The following is a 15,864-nucleotide window of genomic DNA, read 5'->3' as shown; positions in this document are numbered from 1 at the left end:
CCTCTTGGGACTGTCTTAATGAGTTCTTTATCTGCCGCGTGCCTGTCCCTCACAGCTCGGTCCAGGCACCTCCACGGAGGCTGCATAGAAGGAGACTTGGTTTATTGGGAAGGGCAGAGTCCATCCCCATCCAGGGTCCCAAGAATGGACTGGCAGAGAACAGGTGGATCTCAGTGGGCTTTCTTGCTGTGTGGGATGGTCTTGGGGAAGGGTTGGGGGCCCAGCCAGAGCTGCAGCAGGATGACTGCATGGCATGCATGCAGGGCAGCAGAGCTGCAAGACGTGGACGGGTATGTGTTCCAGGAGAGCTCGATGAGCCCCAGCACCAGCAGCCTAGAAAGAAAAGAGAAGCTCTGGGTCTCATCCTGTCTCTAGGCCTGCAGCTCTTCAGCTCACCCACTGCCCCTCCGCAGTCACGGCCTTGGGATGAGGAGCTTCCCACCCCTGTCCTCTCCCCCAGGGCTGTCCCAGCCAGTACCTGAGCAGGTGAGTGAGCCAGCGCGCAGGCGTGGCCCACAGGAGGTAGGGCAGTGTGTGGAAATACCAAACGTAGAACTGGTAGTGAAGGGAGCGGCTGAAGCAGATGCCGATGAAGTTGGAAGTGAAGAGGGTAGAAACAATCTGTAGGTAGTGGTCAAGGCCAAGGGCAGGAGCAGAGAGGTAGGGAGATTTCAAAGCAGGGAGGACAAAAGTTTGGGGGGTCTAACAGCCCCTGGCTCTGTAGTTCCTAGATACATACTTTTGGGCAAATTTCTGAACCTCTTTGGACCTGTTCCTCAGTCTGCAGAGGCAATAAAATCTAGAGCTGTAAGGCCTAGGGAGCCATCACTCACTAGCTGTGTGACTGGCAAATTACTTAACCTTTTAAAGCCCTAATTTTGTCATCTGTAAAATGAGGATAAAACAGAGTTTCTTGTGAGCTTTAAACATACGTAAAGCTCTTAGGACAGCGCTAGGCAGAGGGTGCCCCCTCATAATGGTAACTCAATGATATTTAGAATTAAGAATAAAACATACTTAAATATGTAAAGTGCTCAGCACAGTGTTTGTATTGTGAGTAGGAGTTCTACGAATGGACCCTGTAGCTATTACTGGAACCTCCTTTCCCTCTCCCAGATCAGCAGCTGTCCAGGGTTGGTTGACCAGGACCCTATCTGCACCTGGAGAGGGCAAGACTTACCTTCCCATGACTTAAAGGATATGGTTGGGTGTGAGGGGCTGGGGTGGAACCTTCCTTTTGGAGGGATCCTTCAGCAGCGACAGGATACCTTCCCCTGTCCTGGGGAGAAACCATTGAGACAACTTATCAAACCCCCACAGTGGGCCACACGGAGCTCAACATGTCCTCAAGCAGCCCCTAAGGCCTAGGCCCTTCAATCTTTCCCCCAAGTCTGCCCAAGGAACTGCCCTCCTTTCTCACCTGTGCCACCTGCAGAGGGCAAAGAGCAAGAGCACGCTGAGGTGGGCAGTCAAGAGTGCCAGGTGGAAGGCACGATGCAGGAAGAGGGCCTCGGGGAGAAAGCGCCAGTTCACTGTCCAGCGGAAGAGAAACTGGCGGCCAAGGTCAAAGGCGCGGGATAGGTAGCCAACGGGGTTCTCCAGCAGGAAGGGCAGCCCTAGCACCACCTGAGGATGAGGGTGATATCAACAGAGCTGCCCAGGCTAATCACTGAGGGGAGGGGGGATAGGGTATAGATCCCAGAGCTTCCCTAACTGCCACCGGGAATAGCAAGAAAGCCAGACCACCCACCCAGACCAAGGTCTTGGGCCAAAAATGCCAAGGAAGAAGGTAATAACAATGCTTTACATTTAAATTCATCTAGTCATAAATGTGCACAGCTAGAATGGTTCTCTGAGACCATCCAGTTCAACACCCTTGTTTTACAGCTAAAGAAACCAAAGTCTAGAGGTGGTAGCTGTCCAGATCAGAATCAACTCCAAAACTCTGTCCCCTGGCTTTCAGGATGTCTCAAAAACAAAAGGAGTCCAGACGGAGTGGCCGCCACTTCATCAGAAAGGGGACACGGTAAGAAGGGAATACCTGAAGGATAGCACAGATGCCCAGCTTGGGGAGGGCCCCACGGAGGCCAAATTTCGTGAGGAGAAGGAATAGTAATCCAGGGGCGAAGAGCAGTACATTCATCTTCACAGAGACTGCCAGGCTGGAGTGGATAGTGGGGAGGAAGAGTGAAGATCAGCTTCATCAGGGCCATGTACCCCTGACCATCACAACAGCAGCTACCTGTTCCCTGCCAGCAAGCTCCAGGCAGAGGGTGAACATTCATACTCAGAACCGCTGGAGGGGTTAAGGCAGCCTGGGAGGAGGGTGGGATAGGGAGCTGATACGTTGTCTCTACACTCAGACTGAGCAGCAAATAATACACTGAGTACTTAGTAAGTGCAGCTGACCAACTCCAACCACAGATGCAGCCTGGAGGAAACACGATAGGAAGAGGGTGGTGTGTGTGTAGGTGCCTGGGTATGGAGACTTTCTACATATCCTCAACTCCTCGCAGGATGCGAGTGCGGCCCTTAACTGACCTACACTGTCTGGGCACTGCCTTACTCCCTCTGCTGCAGAAAACTGGGGAGAAAATGATGGAAATACAGAAAATGAAAGAAGGGTCCACAAGCAAGGGGTGTTGACCTGAAACAGCAGCAGCCCCAGCTCCAGCGCTGGGCCAGTAGGAGGTTGACACTGAGGAAGAGCAGCACCATGGCCACTGGATCATTGAAGAGCCGCAGCACAAAGATGGAGTGGACACGATAAGAGGCACAGCACATGAAGAAAAAGACGAAGGGAGGTACCTGAGAGGTGGGCACAGTGGGGGACAAGGTCAGCTCACCAACCCTGAACCGTCCCCACTCCCCAGCCCTCCCAGTTTGGGGGCTCCTGTTCCTGGTGGTGAGAACTCACCTTGCAGGTCTGGTGGTAAATCAAGAAGACAAGCAGCAAAGTGGACAGGTAGAGCACAGCAAAGATGTGCTGGGCCATGCGGATGTCAGTGCCTCGGTCAGTGGCATAGTAAAGCCCCATAAAGATGTACACGAAGCCAGCTGGGTACCTGGAAGAGAAGGAACATGAGTCCAGGTCAAGCTATTCAGCCTGGCATCCAGTCAGTCCCTCCCATCCTCGCTGAACCTCCGATCCCACTCACACAAGAGGTCCAGTGTCACCTTGCAGTTGAGTGTAGTCATAGGTGCCATTGATGACTCCCTCTACCTCAGCCATGTAGGCCTTCCAATCAATTTCTGTATCTGCAAAAGGACAGGATGGTGTGGTTACTTTGTGGTCCAGAACTGCCCTGCCTCAGTCCATCAGTGCACAGTGTTCCAGCTCATTCTTGGGATTTCTATCATAATCCCTTCTTTAACTGATCTATTCTCTGCATGAACCCAAGTATCTTAAAATCAAAACATGTCTGTAATGAAGCTCAGAACTTTCCACTCCAAATGTGGTCCCCTTCCTGGGTTCCATGAATGGCACCATTAACCTCTCACTTCCAAGTCACAAACCTGGGAAACATCCTTGATACTTCTTTCTCTTTCATTTCCAACCCTCAATCACTAAGTCCTGCCTATTCTTCATTCTAAATATCTGTCTCATCCTTCTCTGCACAATTTGGGCGTAACAATCTCTAGCCTCAATGGTGCAATAGCTCCCTAATTAGGCTCCCAGTTTCCACTTTCACTGCATTACATTTTATTGTCCACCCTGCAACCAGAGAGCTCATCCTATAATAGAAACATCACATTTCTCTGCTTAAAACCCTTTAGTGATTCCCCATGGCTCTTAGATAAAGACCAAGTTTTTTTATTACTCCCATTTTTAGAAGAGAAAATTATGAATTAATGAGGTTAAGTAACTAGCTCAAGATCAGTAAGCTAGGAAGGGAAGAGTTGAGATTGGCACACATGGAGCTCTAAATTCTTAATCATCATACTATCTCTTTAACACAGGTTAGAGATTCCTTCATGATGTGAAATCTCATCTCTTGGTACTATCCTCACTTGATTTCTGTGTTCCAACTCTAATTATTTCATTTCTTCAAAGGAAGTAGACTTTCTCTTTTTTAATGGGAGCTCTTTGAAACAGGATTCTCTCCTAGAGAATAATCTGCCTCCCACCCCTTTCTCTCTTTCCTCAGGGAACTAGCTCTTATTATTGGAAGAGGACTCTAGGAAACCTTCTCTGACTCCTCAAGTCTGGCTGAAGTGCCCTGCTTTGTCCATTACAGCACTTTGTCTAGTACCATTATGATGAATATAATGTAATATAATTTTCTGTTAACTTATCTTTGTCCAGGTCCACATACACAAGTAGGAAATCTATGTTTTTCACCACTCTACCCTTGGCACCTAATATGGTGTTAGCCATATAATAAGCACTCAGTAAATACACACTGAACTAATTGTCTTTAGCAAGTAAGCTTTAAATCCAGTGCTTTCTGCCTGGAGAGGAGTGACTAATAACGCCGAACTGACTGTAACAAAATGCTATCACAGAGAAAATACTTCCAGACCTCAGAATTCAACAGATAAGGAGACTGAGACCCAGCAAGGGAAGTGACGTGTCCAAAGCCATAGAGACAAGCAGCAGCAGCCATTAACTTGGACCCAGGTTTTCTGGGGGAGATTAAAATCGAGTTTGGTTTTCTGTGGAGCAGACTTGGGATTTGAGTAAAAGATATTGGCCTGCAATTGATGGCTGAGTGGATCAGGGGTCTAAGTTTGAGCTCCGAAAGTGGGTCCCAGTTTTGATTGGGGGTTCGGTCTCCCTCCCCCTCCTCCCCTCCCCCTCGGCGCACTCACATGCCACCCTGTGAATGACCCAGAAGGTGATGCCCACCTCCGCCAGGCAGAGGCAGGCGGCCACCAGCAGCGTGTAGCGCGGTTCCAGCAGCAGTAGGCGCCGCTCTTGCCAGGCGCGCCGCAGCCACTGCCCGCACAGTCCTGCTGCCCGGGTTGCGGGACCAGCCCGGCCGCGTTTCCGCAGGCCTGCCGCCATCTTGACGGTGCGCCGCTCTTGTGGGCCCGCTACCCCGGAAGCCCGACTCCTTGGTACTTAGGTTCCGCTTCCAGAGCCACGTGTCCCAAGGGACTGAGCGCTGACAGGAGTTGTCTGAGTCCTTGTTTACGCCTCGAAAATTTCCTGCTTTCACATCTGTCTTCCCTGAATGGAGTGCACACTCCATACGAGCAGGAATAGTCTTACTCCTTAGTACATACTTAACCCTGGACGCACAGGCGCTAATGTGAATCGAACGTTTGCCCAGAAAAGTAACGTTTCTTTTTGCCCGCGCCGTGTCTCTTCCGCACCTCACCTCCCCTGCCCAGCATAACACTTCGCCCGTGTTGATATCTGCACTCATGCCCGTGTTTCCTAGAGAGCAAGACCCGTGTCCGCGTTACTCCCGCCACCCCTCAGAGCCCTCTGGGTGCTCAAAACTGGGAAGAAATGAATCTTTTATTAACATTCAGGCTTCTTAATGGAAAGAGCTTGTCAAACTGAAAATGAGGTGGGTAGTGACGACCCGGAATGTGTGACACCATGAGTGTGGCTCTCAGAAGTTAGTGAGCAGTGCACCCAGATAATTCAGCGTATGGACGATACAACTTCCCCACCCGGAAAATTCTTTCTCGAGCGCTTAGCAGAGGACGGAAGTTCCACGTGTTTATGTTGAGCAACTGCAGATGCTGGGCGGAGACACAAAGGCCACGCCTCCCGTATGCCACCATTCTCATTGGCTACATTGGAGCACCACACCCCGCCTAGAGGTGGGGGCCAGTTGCACTCACTGCTCGGCAGCCAGAAATAATGGCTTGTCTGGGGCCTTCTGTACCGGTGCCGGAGTTACCAGAGAAGAACTGCGGGTACCGCGAGGTCCAGTACTGGGACCAGCGATACCAGGGCGCTGCCGACTCTGCCCCCTACGAGTGGTTCGGAGACTTCTCTTCCTTCCGTGACCTCCTAGAGCCGGAGTTGCGGCCGGAGGACCGTATCCTCGTGCTAGGTGGGTAGTTCCGGGGCTGCCCAGTCCAGGTGGAGCTGGTTGGATTGGCCCCGCCCCTCGCTTCTGCCTGCCGCTCTCCGAGAACACTCCAGTCAGAAGTTAGGATCCAGTACCTTTAGAATCTCTGCACTATTTCGCCAGGGCAAACAGGAGCCAAGAGATTCTTAGTCCCGGGACCTTCAGGGGAAAGACAGTCTCTCTGAGACTGAAGGTGGTAGGTGACCCATGACCCCGTTGCGAACCCTGGGGAGGCCGCCTCGAGCACTGGAGAGTTCAGAGGACCCAGTTCAAGTCCCAGCGCTAGTTGACTGTATGATTTAGGACAAATCATAAACTCTGAGCCCCGGATTCACTTCTAGGGACTGAGAATTCAAGTTGGATAAGGCACGTGCATTCACCTTGAGCGGAATGCCTAGCGCTTTTCTGTTTGCGCCACTAGGTCATTGTCTCCTAGAGAGTTCTCTTGACTCTCCAAACTAACTGAAATCGGGTCCTCAGTCGTCCCGCTCCCCCATTTCCCCGCGCCGCGTGAAGTGAGGATGAGGACAGCGCCCTCTGACGGGAGAGTGCAATCAAGATTGGTGTGTTTGCCCAGGAGGAACGTACTTGGGGGTAGGGCTTCCTTGGTGACTCAGACTAAAGAATCCGCCTGCAATGAGGAAAACCTGGGTTCGATCCCTGGGTTGGGTAGATCCCCTGGAGTACGGCCTGGCAACCCGCTTCAGTGTTCTTGCCTGGAGAATCCCCATGGACAGAGGATCCTGGTGGGCCAGGGGTCTCAAAGAGTCAGACACGAATGAGAACAAGGTGAGTCTCTGAGAGATCCACCTAAACCCCGACCTTGGAATTCTCTTCCACTGCCAGCGTTGAGGGCTCCAGTGAAGTTTGATTAAGCAACGGATTTCCTCCCAAAATCTTGATATTTTTAAAAACATGTGTATGATTAAGTGAAATATTTCACGTGAGACATTTATGTGTAAATATAGGTAAAGCATAAATAATAACTCGAATGTGTGTATATACCCTACTCAGTTTGAGAAGCAGAGCATTCTTCTGACCAGAAAGTGCTTAGGAACTTGGACCCTGGAGGCAGCCAATTATGTAGGGATCTTGGCACGTGTAATCTTAGCTGTGGAATCATGGACAAAATCATGGATCGTAGCTGTGGATCCTGGACAAAATACTTACAGTCAGGGCGCTGCCGACTATAAATTTATGTGCCTCCATTTTCTCAGCCTTTAAAAAAAAAAAAAAAAAAAAGAGTACATACTTATCAGGTTTTAAGATGATTGAGTGGAAAAAAAAAGATGATTGAGTGAGTATGAAAGATACCTAGAAAAATGCCCAACAAAATTAAAAGCCTTGTGTATTCAGTGTTTTCTGTGAGGGCCCCTAAAGCTGTTCCCCCTAGAGGTTAAAAACTCTCTTGAATTTTGTGGCTTTAAACCATTACATTTATTTATAGATTTAACATAGATCTCTGTTTTTCAAGCTTTAGTGTAATAATCTGGAAAACTGGACCCACCTCGATTTTCTAATTCCAGGGATGGTCTAAGGCTGGCCCCAGGGGTTTGTATTTTCAACAAGCCTGCAGGCTGATTCTCATCTGGTGATTGGCAGAGAAACACTGCCTTAAATTCTGCCTGACTAGGAGGTATCCTTTTCTGGATAGAGGAGGGAAATGTCTAAAGGTCAAAATAAAAAACTTTCCAGACAGAATTCCCAAGATCTAAGAACAGGACCCACAGCTTAGGGAGTACCCTATGTCACATTTCACCTAAAGAAACACATTGAACACCTGGTAGATGCTAGGGAATGTGGCGGGCCTTTCTAATTTATTTAATCCTCATGACAACCCTTAGAAATTAGTGAAAAATATTACGAGGCCTATTCTAATTTAGAGTTCAGTAAATTTTTTCTGAAAACTGCCAAGTAATATGTTAGGCTTTCCAGGCTATACAGTTGCTGTCACAGCTAGAAAATGTTGATGGCTGTTTTAACAGTATCTTCTGTCTGGAGCTACTGGGAAAATAAACTGAGATAATCCTTATAAAGTGCTTAGCGTGGAACCCACTGTTCAAAAACTGTTAGCTATCATTATTATTATTGAAAACGGGAGTCAGAGAGGCACTTTCTCTGGGAATTCTCAGAGAAAGAGGACCTTCCCTGAAGATTTGTGTGTCTAGTCCCTATGGCTAGATTCCCCATTGCAGATGAGTGTATGTGGCTGTCCCAGTTTTGCTGTCATTATACTTCTCTGGTTCTCTCTTCTAGCTTCACTCCAAGCTCTGTAGAATCTTCTGATTATATTTTTGTCTTAAATTTATATTTCCTATAGAGACACACGGGACTGACCAGAGGATTGACTGTCCAGACCCCATGATGGCTATTTTTCCTGTTATAAATTAGTGAATTGGTATTCTGGTTTATACTTCAGTCGCTTGGTGTTGGGGATAGCATCCACATAACTCTGGGCACCCATATGATGCATTCTTGGATCTTGGATCCAGAGCTCTGCTTCCCTGAGGCCCCACCTAGGGAAACAGTGGCTGTTCCAAGCCTCATCTTAGTTGTTAGTCCCAAGTCACTGCTTTGTAGGCATAAAGTGGCTCTGTGATCAAGTTTTATTTTCCCTCCATCTTTAATAAAGTTGTCTTGGAAGATGCCATTCTTGTACCAAAGGGGACAGCAGAAGGAAATTTGGGTCTAACCACAGTTTGACAGAGCACTGCAGGCATATGAGGTCAGGTGTTGGGGGATGAAGGCATTGTTGGTCAGAGAACCTAGTGGGATTTCAATCTGAACTGAGTTAGGGTCTCCTGCTCAGTCACCCTCACCTCCCGTCCCAGAGTCTGTTGTGGTACCAGTGTTGGGAGGCACACATTGGGTTTTCCCAGGCAAGACAGTACTCTTCCTGAGTCCCAGAGTCTGAGGAACACAAGAAGGGCAGCTGAGGACCAGTCAGCAGTCTCTGGCATCTGTCCAGGTGCCAAGCTCTGCCTGCTAGATTAGGGCTATCCCAGCAGCTTATTTTGTGATCCTCTTAGGGAGGCAAATGGGGATTAAAGGAAATCTAATCCCAAGATCTGGGGATCCCCATGTGAGGCCACCAAGAACTGTCATCCAGGCCTGTTCTCGGCTGATACTGATCACAAGAGGCCAATAGATCTTTGAGGAAAGCCACGCCCATTGGGCAGTAGGTCCACATCTACTCCTCTAACCTTCACCCTCCCTCCACCCCTTTGGAACTGCTTCCCAGAAACTTCCCACCAGAGTGTTAGGATTCTTCAAGACTTGATTGGTTGTCAGTTCACCTGAACCTGTTAGCCCACCCACCTAAGGTGGGGACAGGGACTCTCCCATGTGCTTCTGCAGCCTGTGCCTATTGAAACACTCATCACATTACGTGGCAGTTGCCTGATTACACATCTACTGCTCTCACCAGAGCATCAGTTCCTTGATGACCGGGACTCTGTTCATCAAGAGAACAACGATATGTGGTGCTCAAGTGTACATGAAGGAATTATTGGGTTCAAATAGTTCATTTGGGTTTTCCTGTAAGATGTTATGGAAAAACCCAAACAAACTTTCTGGTCAGTCTAATACAGGGAGTCATCTCCACTGTGTGTCCCCACTTGGTTTCCCCTTCTACTTGTTAATTCTGCCTTGGAAACCCAAGTAAGATAAAAACCCCTAACATGAAGTCTTCCCATGGTTGATGTCATCAGAGGAGAGATTAGGAATTAGGATAATACTAGTATTATCCTATTAATAATACTACATACCAGTATTATCCTCAGGGCTTCCCTGGTAGTTCTGTTGGGAAAGAATCCACCTGCAATGCGGGAGACCCTGGTTTGATTCCTGGGTCAGGAAGATCCACTGGAGAAGGGATAGGCTACCCACTCCAGTATTCTTGGGCTTCCCTTGTGGCTCAGCTGGTAAAGAATCTGCCTGCAATGCAGGAGACCTGTGTTTGATCCCTGGGTTGGGAAGATCCCCTGGAGAAGGTAAAGGTTACCTACTCCAGTATTCTGGCCTGGAGAATTCCATGGACTGTATAGGCCATGGGGTCGCTAAGTGTCGGACGCGACTGAGCGACTTTTATATTATAATATTATCCCCATTATGAGTCTGAGAAAACTGAGGTTGAGAGTTGAATGACTTACCAGGGCTGTAAGACTAGGGATAGCAGAACCCAAATCCTTGAACTCTTTAAGTTCAGAGCTCCTACTCTTTGGGTGTTTTAGTTGTTAAATTTAGTGCATCACATCCTGTATGTAGTGTAGGTATTGTTGTCTTCATTTTTTTGGTGAGGAAATCCAAGTTCCTAGTATGTAAACAGCTTGCCTTAGTCCACACAGCCAGGAATGGTAGAGCCAGGACATGTGCCCAGATATGTATGACTCCTGGGCTCATGCTCTTGTACCACGCTGCTTCTCCCTCAGTACAGGAGGCTTTGGGTTTTGAGAAAACAGGCCAAGAGTGGATGGATAATTGCGGAGGTGAGAACCAAAACTAACCTAGACCTTTTGTCACCCACCCCTTCTCACTCCAGGCTGTGGAAACAGTGCCCTGAGCTATGAGCTGTTCCTTGGGGGCTTCCCTGATGTGACCAGTGTGGACTACTCATCAGTAGTGGTGGCTGCCATGAGGGCCCGGTATGCCCACGTGCCCATGCTGCGATGGGAGACCATGGACGTGCGGGCACTGGGCTTCCCCAGTGGCTCCTTCGACGTGGTGCTTGAGAAGGGCACACTCGATGCGCTGTTGACCGGTGAACAGGATCCCTGGACCGTGTCCTCTGAAGGTGTCCATACTGTGGACCAGGTGCTAAATGAGGTGAGGGAGCAACAAGGGAAAGAGGGCTGATCAAGAGCTGGGGAGGGTTTCCCTGGTAGTCCAGTGGTTAAAATTCCTCACTTCCACTGAAGGGGGCACAGGTTTGATCCCTGGTTGGGGAGCTAAGATCCCACAGGCCACAAGGCCAAAAATAAATAAATAAATAAATAAATATATTTTTAAAGAGCTGGGGATGAAGGGTTAAGGTTTTAGGAGACTTGAAGAACTTAGAAGCCAGAAGGAGGCATGGTTTGGAGCAAGTAGTGGGTCACCTTCAGGACTCTGGTTACCTGAAGGAAAAGGATATTAAGCTGGGTCAAGATTATAGGGGGTTGGAGTGGCCAGGCTCCCAGAGGTTGAGGACTGGATACTGAGTTGCCACAGAGATGAAGCAGTGGCCAGATCCCAGATAGGGAATGTCAACAGTTGACAGGAATGCAGTGCCCCCTGCATCTGACATCATTTCCTTGCTTCTACATATCTAAGATGTAGCCTGATCCCCATGGAACAGCCAGAGGCAGAGAGGGAGCCTCACTCTTTTGCCATGGAAAGCCCTGAGCTACTGGATGTAGGGTAGAACCTGAGGTTTCACTGGGAGGGCATCTGGTGCAATACTGACCTTTGAGAACCTGGAGGTGGGCTTCTCACCAATGGCTTCTCTATCTGCTTTGCAGGTGAGCCGAGTGCTGGTCCCTACGGGCCGGTTCATCTCATTGACCTCTGCTGCCCCCCATTTTCGGACAAGGCACTATGCTCAAGCTCATTATGGCTGGTCCTTGAGGCATGCAACCTATGGCAATGGTTTCCACTTTCATTTCTACCTCATGCAGAAGGGCAAAGAGCTCACTGTGGCCCAGCTGGCCCTTGGGGCACAGATCCTGTCACCCCCTAGACCTCCCACCCCACCCCGCTTCCTCCAGGACTCAGATCATGAGGACTTCCTCACTGCCATTCAGCTGTGAGGCCAGAAGCATGGTCCTTCAGCCTCCCTTTCTGCTCCAGGCTGAAGTATTTGGTATTCCTGACTCAGAGCAGTCAAGTCCAAGGTGCTCACACCCCAGGGGCCTCATGCCTAAGACAGAGCTGATGGAAGCAACCCCACATGAAAAAAATACAGGTTCAGACCTCTCTTGGATTCCCCAACTGCTTCCCCCACCACACTGAACCACCAGTGATTCATCTCCAGCACAACCCTTCTGCATGCCAGCCAGACTTGGACACTTACATCCCTGGGGCCTATTACTGACCCCCATCCAACCTAGATTAACTGACAGAAGGCTGCAGACTTTGAATCTAGATTGCTTTTGACCCCAGCTCCAGCCCCAACTCTGGTGACCTATCCTGCTTAGGTTGTATTATTTACCCAAGGAGACCACACTACTATGGTGTTTCCAGGCCAGACTGACCTGCCTGTGTTTACTTGGCAACCCTTTCCTGCTAGTAACATGCACCTGAGATTCCCAAGTACCTTATTCCCTCCCTAAAAAGAACTGGAGCCATTTGGGGCTGACTTCTTAGCAAACCAAAGCAGCAGCTACACACACACACACACAGGGAGGTCTGTGTTTATTCACACACTCCTGGTACAGTGAGGATGGAGGACATTTACAAAGGACACCCCCAGGGGTTGAGAACATCTCCAGGGCCACAGGTGTCATCCAAAGATGCAGTGCAGCCCCGGTTTAGAATCCCAGGGGCAGGACACAAAGGTCCAAGGTAAAATCAGACCTGGGCCCTTGGAAAGTGATACCTTGAGGGGAGGAGGTCTGCCAGAGAGCCGCCTGGAATCAGGCATGGGCAGACTGGTCATGTGGTTGGTTACCATGTTGGGGGCTTGTCCCATCCCAGCCTCAACACCCATCCTTTCTGCCAGGCGCAGAAGAGCGTGGCCGAGACCGTGGTGGGCAGGGCATGAACCATGAGGGGAATTAGTAAACAAAGAGTCGGATATAAAAATACAAATGTGCTGAGGAAGTCCCTTAGAAAGAGGCTGAGGCTGGGGTCACGCCAGACAGGGGTTGGGGTGAGGAGCGGCTGGGCTCAGAGGGGTGGGAAGCTCATGCAAATATGCAGCCAAACATCCCTGGCCGCGCGCGAGGTCCGACACCGGCAGGCAGTCGGTTTGCAGACCAGACCTGCCGGAGAGGGGCGGGGCAGGGGAGCCGTGCGGGAGGGGACGGGCCGGGGGTTGAGGGCCGCGGGTCTCTGTCCGTTCCGGTGTGCGGGGTGGGGCTGCGGCCCGAGGTTCTAAAGTGCAAGAGCGCGGCGGCGGGCTCCGGGCCGGTCCGCGCCGCCGCTACCGCCGCCGCCGTGGTGCTGAAGCGGACAGCTCCGGAGTGCCTGGCGGCGGCGGCGGCAGCGACTGCAACCGAAGGCGGCGCGGCCCTGCAGTCCCCGCCCGCGGGCGCCTGGGCCGGGGCGGGGGGCGACGGCAGCCGCATCGCCGGCCCGCGCTCCTGGCCGCCGCGGGACTGGGCCCGGAGCCCGCCGCCTGAGCCGGCGCGTCTACACTCCGGACGGCGGCTTCTCCCCCATCCCCTTCAGCACGTCGTCTATCCGGTCATCCTCGATCACCACTGCGCAGGGAGAAAGCGCGTCAGCCGCGCGGCCTCGGGAGGCAGCGGGGAGATGGGCCCCGGGTCCTCGCGCCCCAGTCAGCTACTGCCCGTGGCTCAGAGACGCCCCTGGGACCCCCATGCTACAGTGCTCTCCCCATCTGCTCTTTCCTGCCGATTCAACCCAAGGCCGACCCCCAGCTCCCATAGACCCGCTCCTCTCCTTGCAGAGGAACGCCCCTCTTCCTAAGACTTCAGCGTTCAACCTTCCAGTCCAAACCCTCCCGCCGCCTCAGCTCTCCTACTTCGAGCTGATCGGAAAGCTTTTGCTGATAGGATCCCCTTCTTCCACCCTCCCTTCAATAGGATCCCCTCCTCAACCCGAATCTCCATCTATTCCAGCCCTCTCCCCAATCTAACCTTGTGGTTTCAACCCCTCTTCCGATCCTGGCACCAACAGAGCCCCTTCCCCATGCAAACAACCAGGACAACCGAACCCCCGCCCCCCTGCCCACTCTCCAATCGGCATCCCTCCCCTCGCGAAGATTCTTTCGTAGCATACACCGACTCAGCGTTTGATCCTGTAGAAGCGGCCAGTCGCCCAACGTCCCCACTTCAGGCAGCCCCGAATGCCCTGGTCGGCCCCTCCCCCTCGCCCGTGTGCCAAGGCTCTACTTCCAGAGGTGGCGAGCATCGAATCCGGGGCACTGCGTTCCCAGGAGAGGGGAAGAGGGGGACACAACACCGCAGCAGGGACCACCCTCTACCCGCCCCCCCCCGCCCCCCAGCCGCGGCTGGCTGCGCTGGTCTGCGGCAAGAGCTGAGGGCGCTTGGCGGGGAACTGCAGCCGGGGGGCGCCCGGGGGAGGATTTCTGGGTCAAGCGGCGACTCCGGGTCCCGGCCGTGTACCTCTCTTGGCTCGGCCGATCTGGCCCAGCTTGGGGGGTCGCTTGGCTTGGTTGCCCGCGAAGAAGGAGTTGGTGTCCTGCAGGCGGCAGCTGAAGGAGAGGTCAGAGCCCTCGGGGTCGGCGCCGAAGCGGCCCATCTTGTCCTCGCTGTAGGGCAGGATCTCGGACATGGCGGGCGCGGGACTGCGGCGGGGCGCGGGCGGCGGGCTAGCTGCCGGACCGGCCCTCGCTCAACAGGGGAGCCGGCGGAAGGATGAAGTCATGCAGCATCCGGGGCTGCGGAGCCAAGCGGGGCCTCCTCCCCCGCGCCTCCGCCTCCCCGGCCGCTGGGCAGGCGGCGGCGGCGGTGGCGGCGGCGGGGACCTGGCGGGGGCGGTGCGCGGGGGGCGGGGGCGGCAGCGAGAGCGGAATGACGATGAGCGCCCGACTGCCGCAGAGCCGGGCGGGCGGGGCGCGGGGGAGGAGGGGCGGACACCGGCCAGGGGTGGGAGGCAGGGAGGCGGGCCTGGGGTGCGGTGGGTGGGTGGGGGTGTGTGTGTGTGCCGGGACCCGAGCGCCTCCGGCTCTCTGCGGAGATACTGGAGTGAAAATGGGAGGGTCCTGCCATTGGCGGGAATGGCGCCTGGGCGAACCGTACCGGCCACAACGGGTGCAGGATCTGGCGGGGAGAGGCGGGACTGGGGGGAAAGCAGGAGCGACCCCGGCATGCGAGGGGCGGGAGGAGAGTCTTGCACACAAGCTCAGAGATGCTTGCTAGGGGCACTGGGAATTGGGGGGCGGGTCGGGGCCGGAAGCAGGGCCAGCATTCGAAGCGGGGCGGACACCGGAAGCGTGGCGGGGGGAGAGTCGGATACGCCGGGAGGTGTGCGGGAACCCGCAGGACGCAGGAATAGCTCAGGCCAATGGGTGGTGTCCCCACCTTTGGCGCGCTCTCGTGCGGGATTGCTCTTCGGGTCTGAAACAGATCATCTGGAGTCTGTGTTTCTGTGACCGCCTTCTGTTTCTGTCTGTGCCTGTTTATTTGTCAGTCTATCTCGACGTGTCTGTGTCTCTGGCTCGGTGCCCCATTTCTTTTTGCGTCATAGTCTCTACGTCTCTCTCTCTTTTTTAAATTTTAAGCTATAATAGTTTGAGAAAGACCTTTGCTTTACACAGCAGTAAAAATTATGTATTGTACATTGCATGAGTGTGTGACCAACTCTTTGCGACATCAGTGACTACTGTAGCCTGCCACGCCCCGTCCTTGTAATTTTTCAGGCAAGAATACTGGAGTGGGTTGCCATTTCCTACTCCAGGTGTCTTACGTCTATCTCTTAAGTGTCTCTGTTCCTCTGTATCCATGCTTGGGCCCTTGTGTGCCCTGGTGGTACTTGCGGACCTCAGGAGCTGGGAGAACCGCAGGGCGCGGCGGGCGCTTTGAGCCCGAGTTTCGGCGCCAGCATCAGGGCTGGGGGTGCAGGTCTGCCTTGGTTAGCGCGCGTCGGCCCAGTTACCGAGACTCCTCCAAGGAGAGAGCTGAGATTAGAGCCGAAACTCGGGCTCAAA

The 15,864-nt window shown here is 52.6% G+C and overlaps 3 protein-coding genes across 5 annotated transcripts in view; 1 reads left to right on the top strand and 2 right to left on the bottom strand.

Moving 5' to 3' along the window:
• Positions 1–2: 2 nt before the first annotated feature.
• ALG3 (ALG3 alpha-1,3- mannosyltransferase) lies at positions 3–5,020 on the bottom strand. Of its 2 annotated transcripts, none has more exons than XM_065942406.1 (9): positions 4,813–5,020; positions 3,159–3,258; positions 2,918–3,065; positions 2,648–2,808; positions 2,042–2,162; positions 1,421–1,626; positions 1,203–1,279; positions 479–621; positions 3–333 (listed from the first exon to the last, which is right to left on the bottom strand). In XM_065942406.1, the coding sequence occupies exons 1-9, from the start codon at positions 5,006–5,008 to the stop codon at positions 28–30; spliced, it is 1,458 nt and encodes a 485-aa protein (XP_065798478.1). In that variant the 5' UTR covers positions 5,009–5,020; the 3' UTR covers positions 3–27. The 2 variants fall into 2 exon arrangements, with proteins under 2 accessions (XP_065798478.1, XP_065798479.1); XM_065942407.1 differs by having other exon boundaries at positions 29–333; positions 479–624; positions 1,204–1,279.
• A 769-nt stretch (positions 5,021–5,789) lies between these two features.
• ECE2 (endothelin converting enzyme 2) overlaps positions 5,790–15,864 on the top strand; it is a 35,596-nt gene continuing 25,521 nt past the window's right edge. The window contains exons 1-3 of one of the 2 annotated variants that reach the window (XM_065942959.1): positions 5,790–6,014; positions 10,573–10,856; positions 11,531–13,336. In XM_065942959.1, the coding sequence (XP_065799031.1) occupies positions 5,819–6,014; positions 10,573–10,856; positions 11,531–11,818 (768 nt within the window). In that variant the 5' untranslated portion in view covers positions 5,790–5,818 and the 3' untranslated portion in view covers positions 11,819–13,336. Of the gene's footprint in view, positions 6,015–10,572; positions 10,857–11,530; positions 13,337–15,864 lie in introns of those variants that run through there. The other variant, XM_065942960.1, reaches the window with a different exon arrangement.
• On the bottom strand, positions 13,299–14,654 carry CAMK2N2 (calcium/calmodulin dependent protein kinase II inhibitor 2). The gene is made up of 2 exons (XM_065942961.1): positions 14,321–14,654; positions 13,299–13,432 (listed from the first exon to the last, which is right to left on the bottom strand). Exons 1-2 carry the CDS (start codon positions 14,487–14,489, stop codon positions 13,362–13,364), a joined length of 240 nt encoding a protein of 79 aa, XP_065799033.1. The 5' UTR covers positions 14,490–14,654; the 3' UTR covers positions 13,299–13,361.

Source organism: Muntiacus reevesi, chromosome 8, assembly GCF_963930625.1.
Source record: "Muntiacus reevesi chromosome 8, mMunRee1.1, whole genome shotgun sequence".
NCBI classification, from domain to species: Eukaryota; Metazoa; Chordata; class Mammalia; order Artiodactyla; family Cervidae; genus Muntiacus; species Muntiacus reevesi.
This window is presented reverse-complemented; position numbering and strand designations above follow the sequence as displayed.

What these genes read in the sequence shown, in the direction of transcription:
- CAMK2N2 (XM_065942961.1), bottom strand. Translation starts at nt 14,489, where the DNA reads ATGTCCGAGATCCTGCCCTACAGCGAGGACAAGATGGGCCGCTTCGGC. An exon ending in GATCGGCCGAGCCAAGAGAG is followed by an intron (nt 13,433 to 14,320) that starts GTACACGGCCGG and finishes CTCCCTGCGCAG; the next exon opens with TGGTGATCGAGGATGACCGG.
- ALG3 (XM_065942406.1), bottom strand. Translation starts at nt 5,008, where the DNA reads ATGGCGGCAGGCCTGCGGAAACGCGGCCGGGCTGGTCCCGCAACCCGG. An exon ending in GCATCTGTGCTATCCTTCAG is followed by an intron (nt 1,627 to 2,041) that starts GTATTCCCTTCT and finishes CCTCATCCTCAG; the next exon opens with GTGGTGCTAGGGCTGCCCTT. An exon ending in TGGCTCACTCACCTGCTCAG is followed by an intron (nt 334 to 478) that starts GTACTGGCTGGG and finishes TTTTCTTTCTAG; the next exon opens with GCTGCTGGTGCTGGGGCTCA.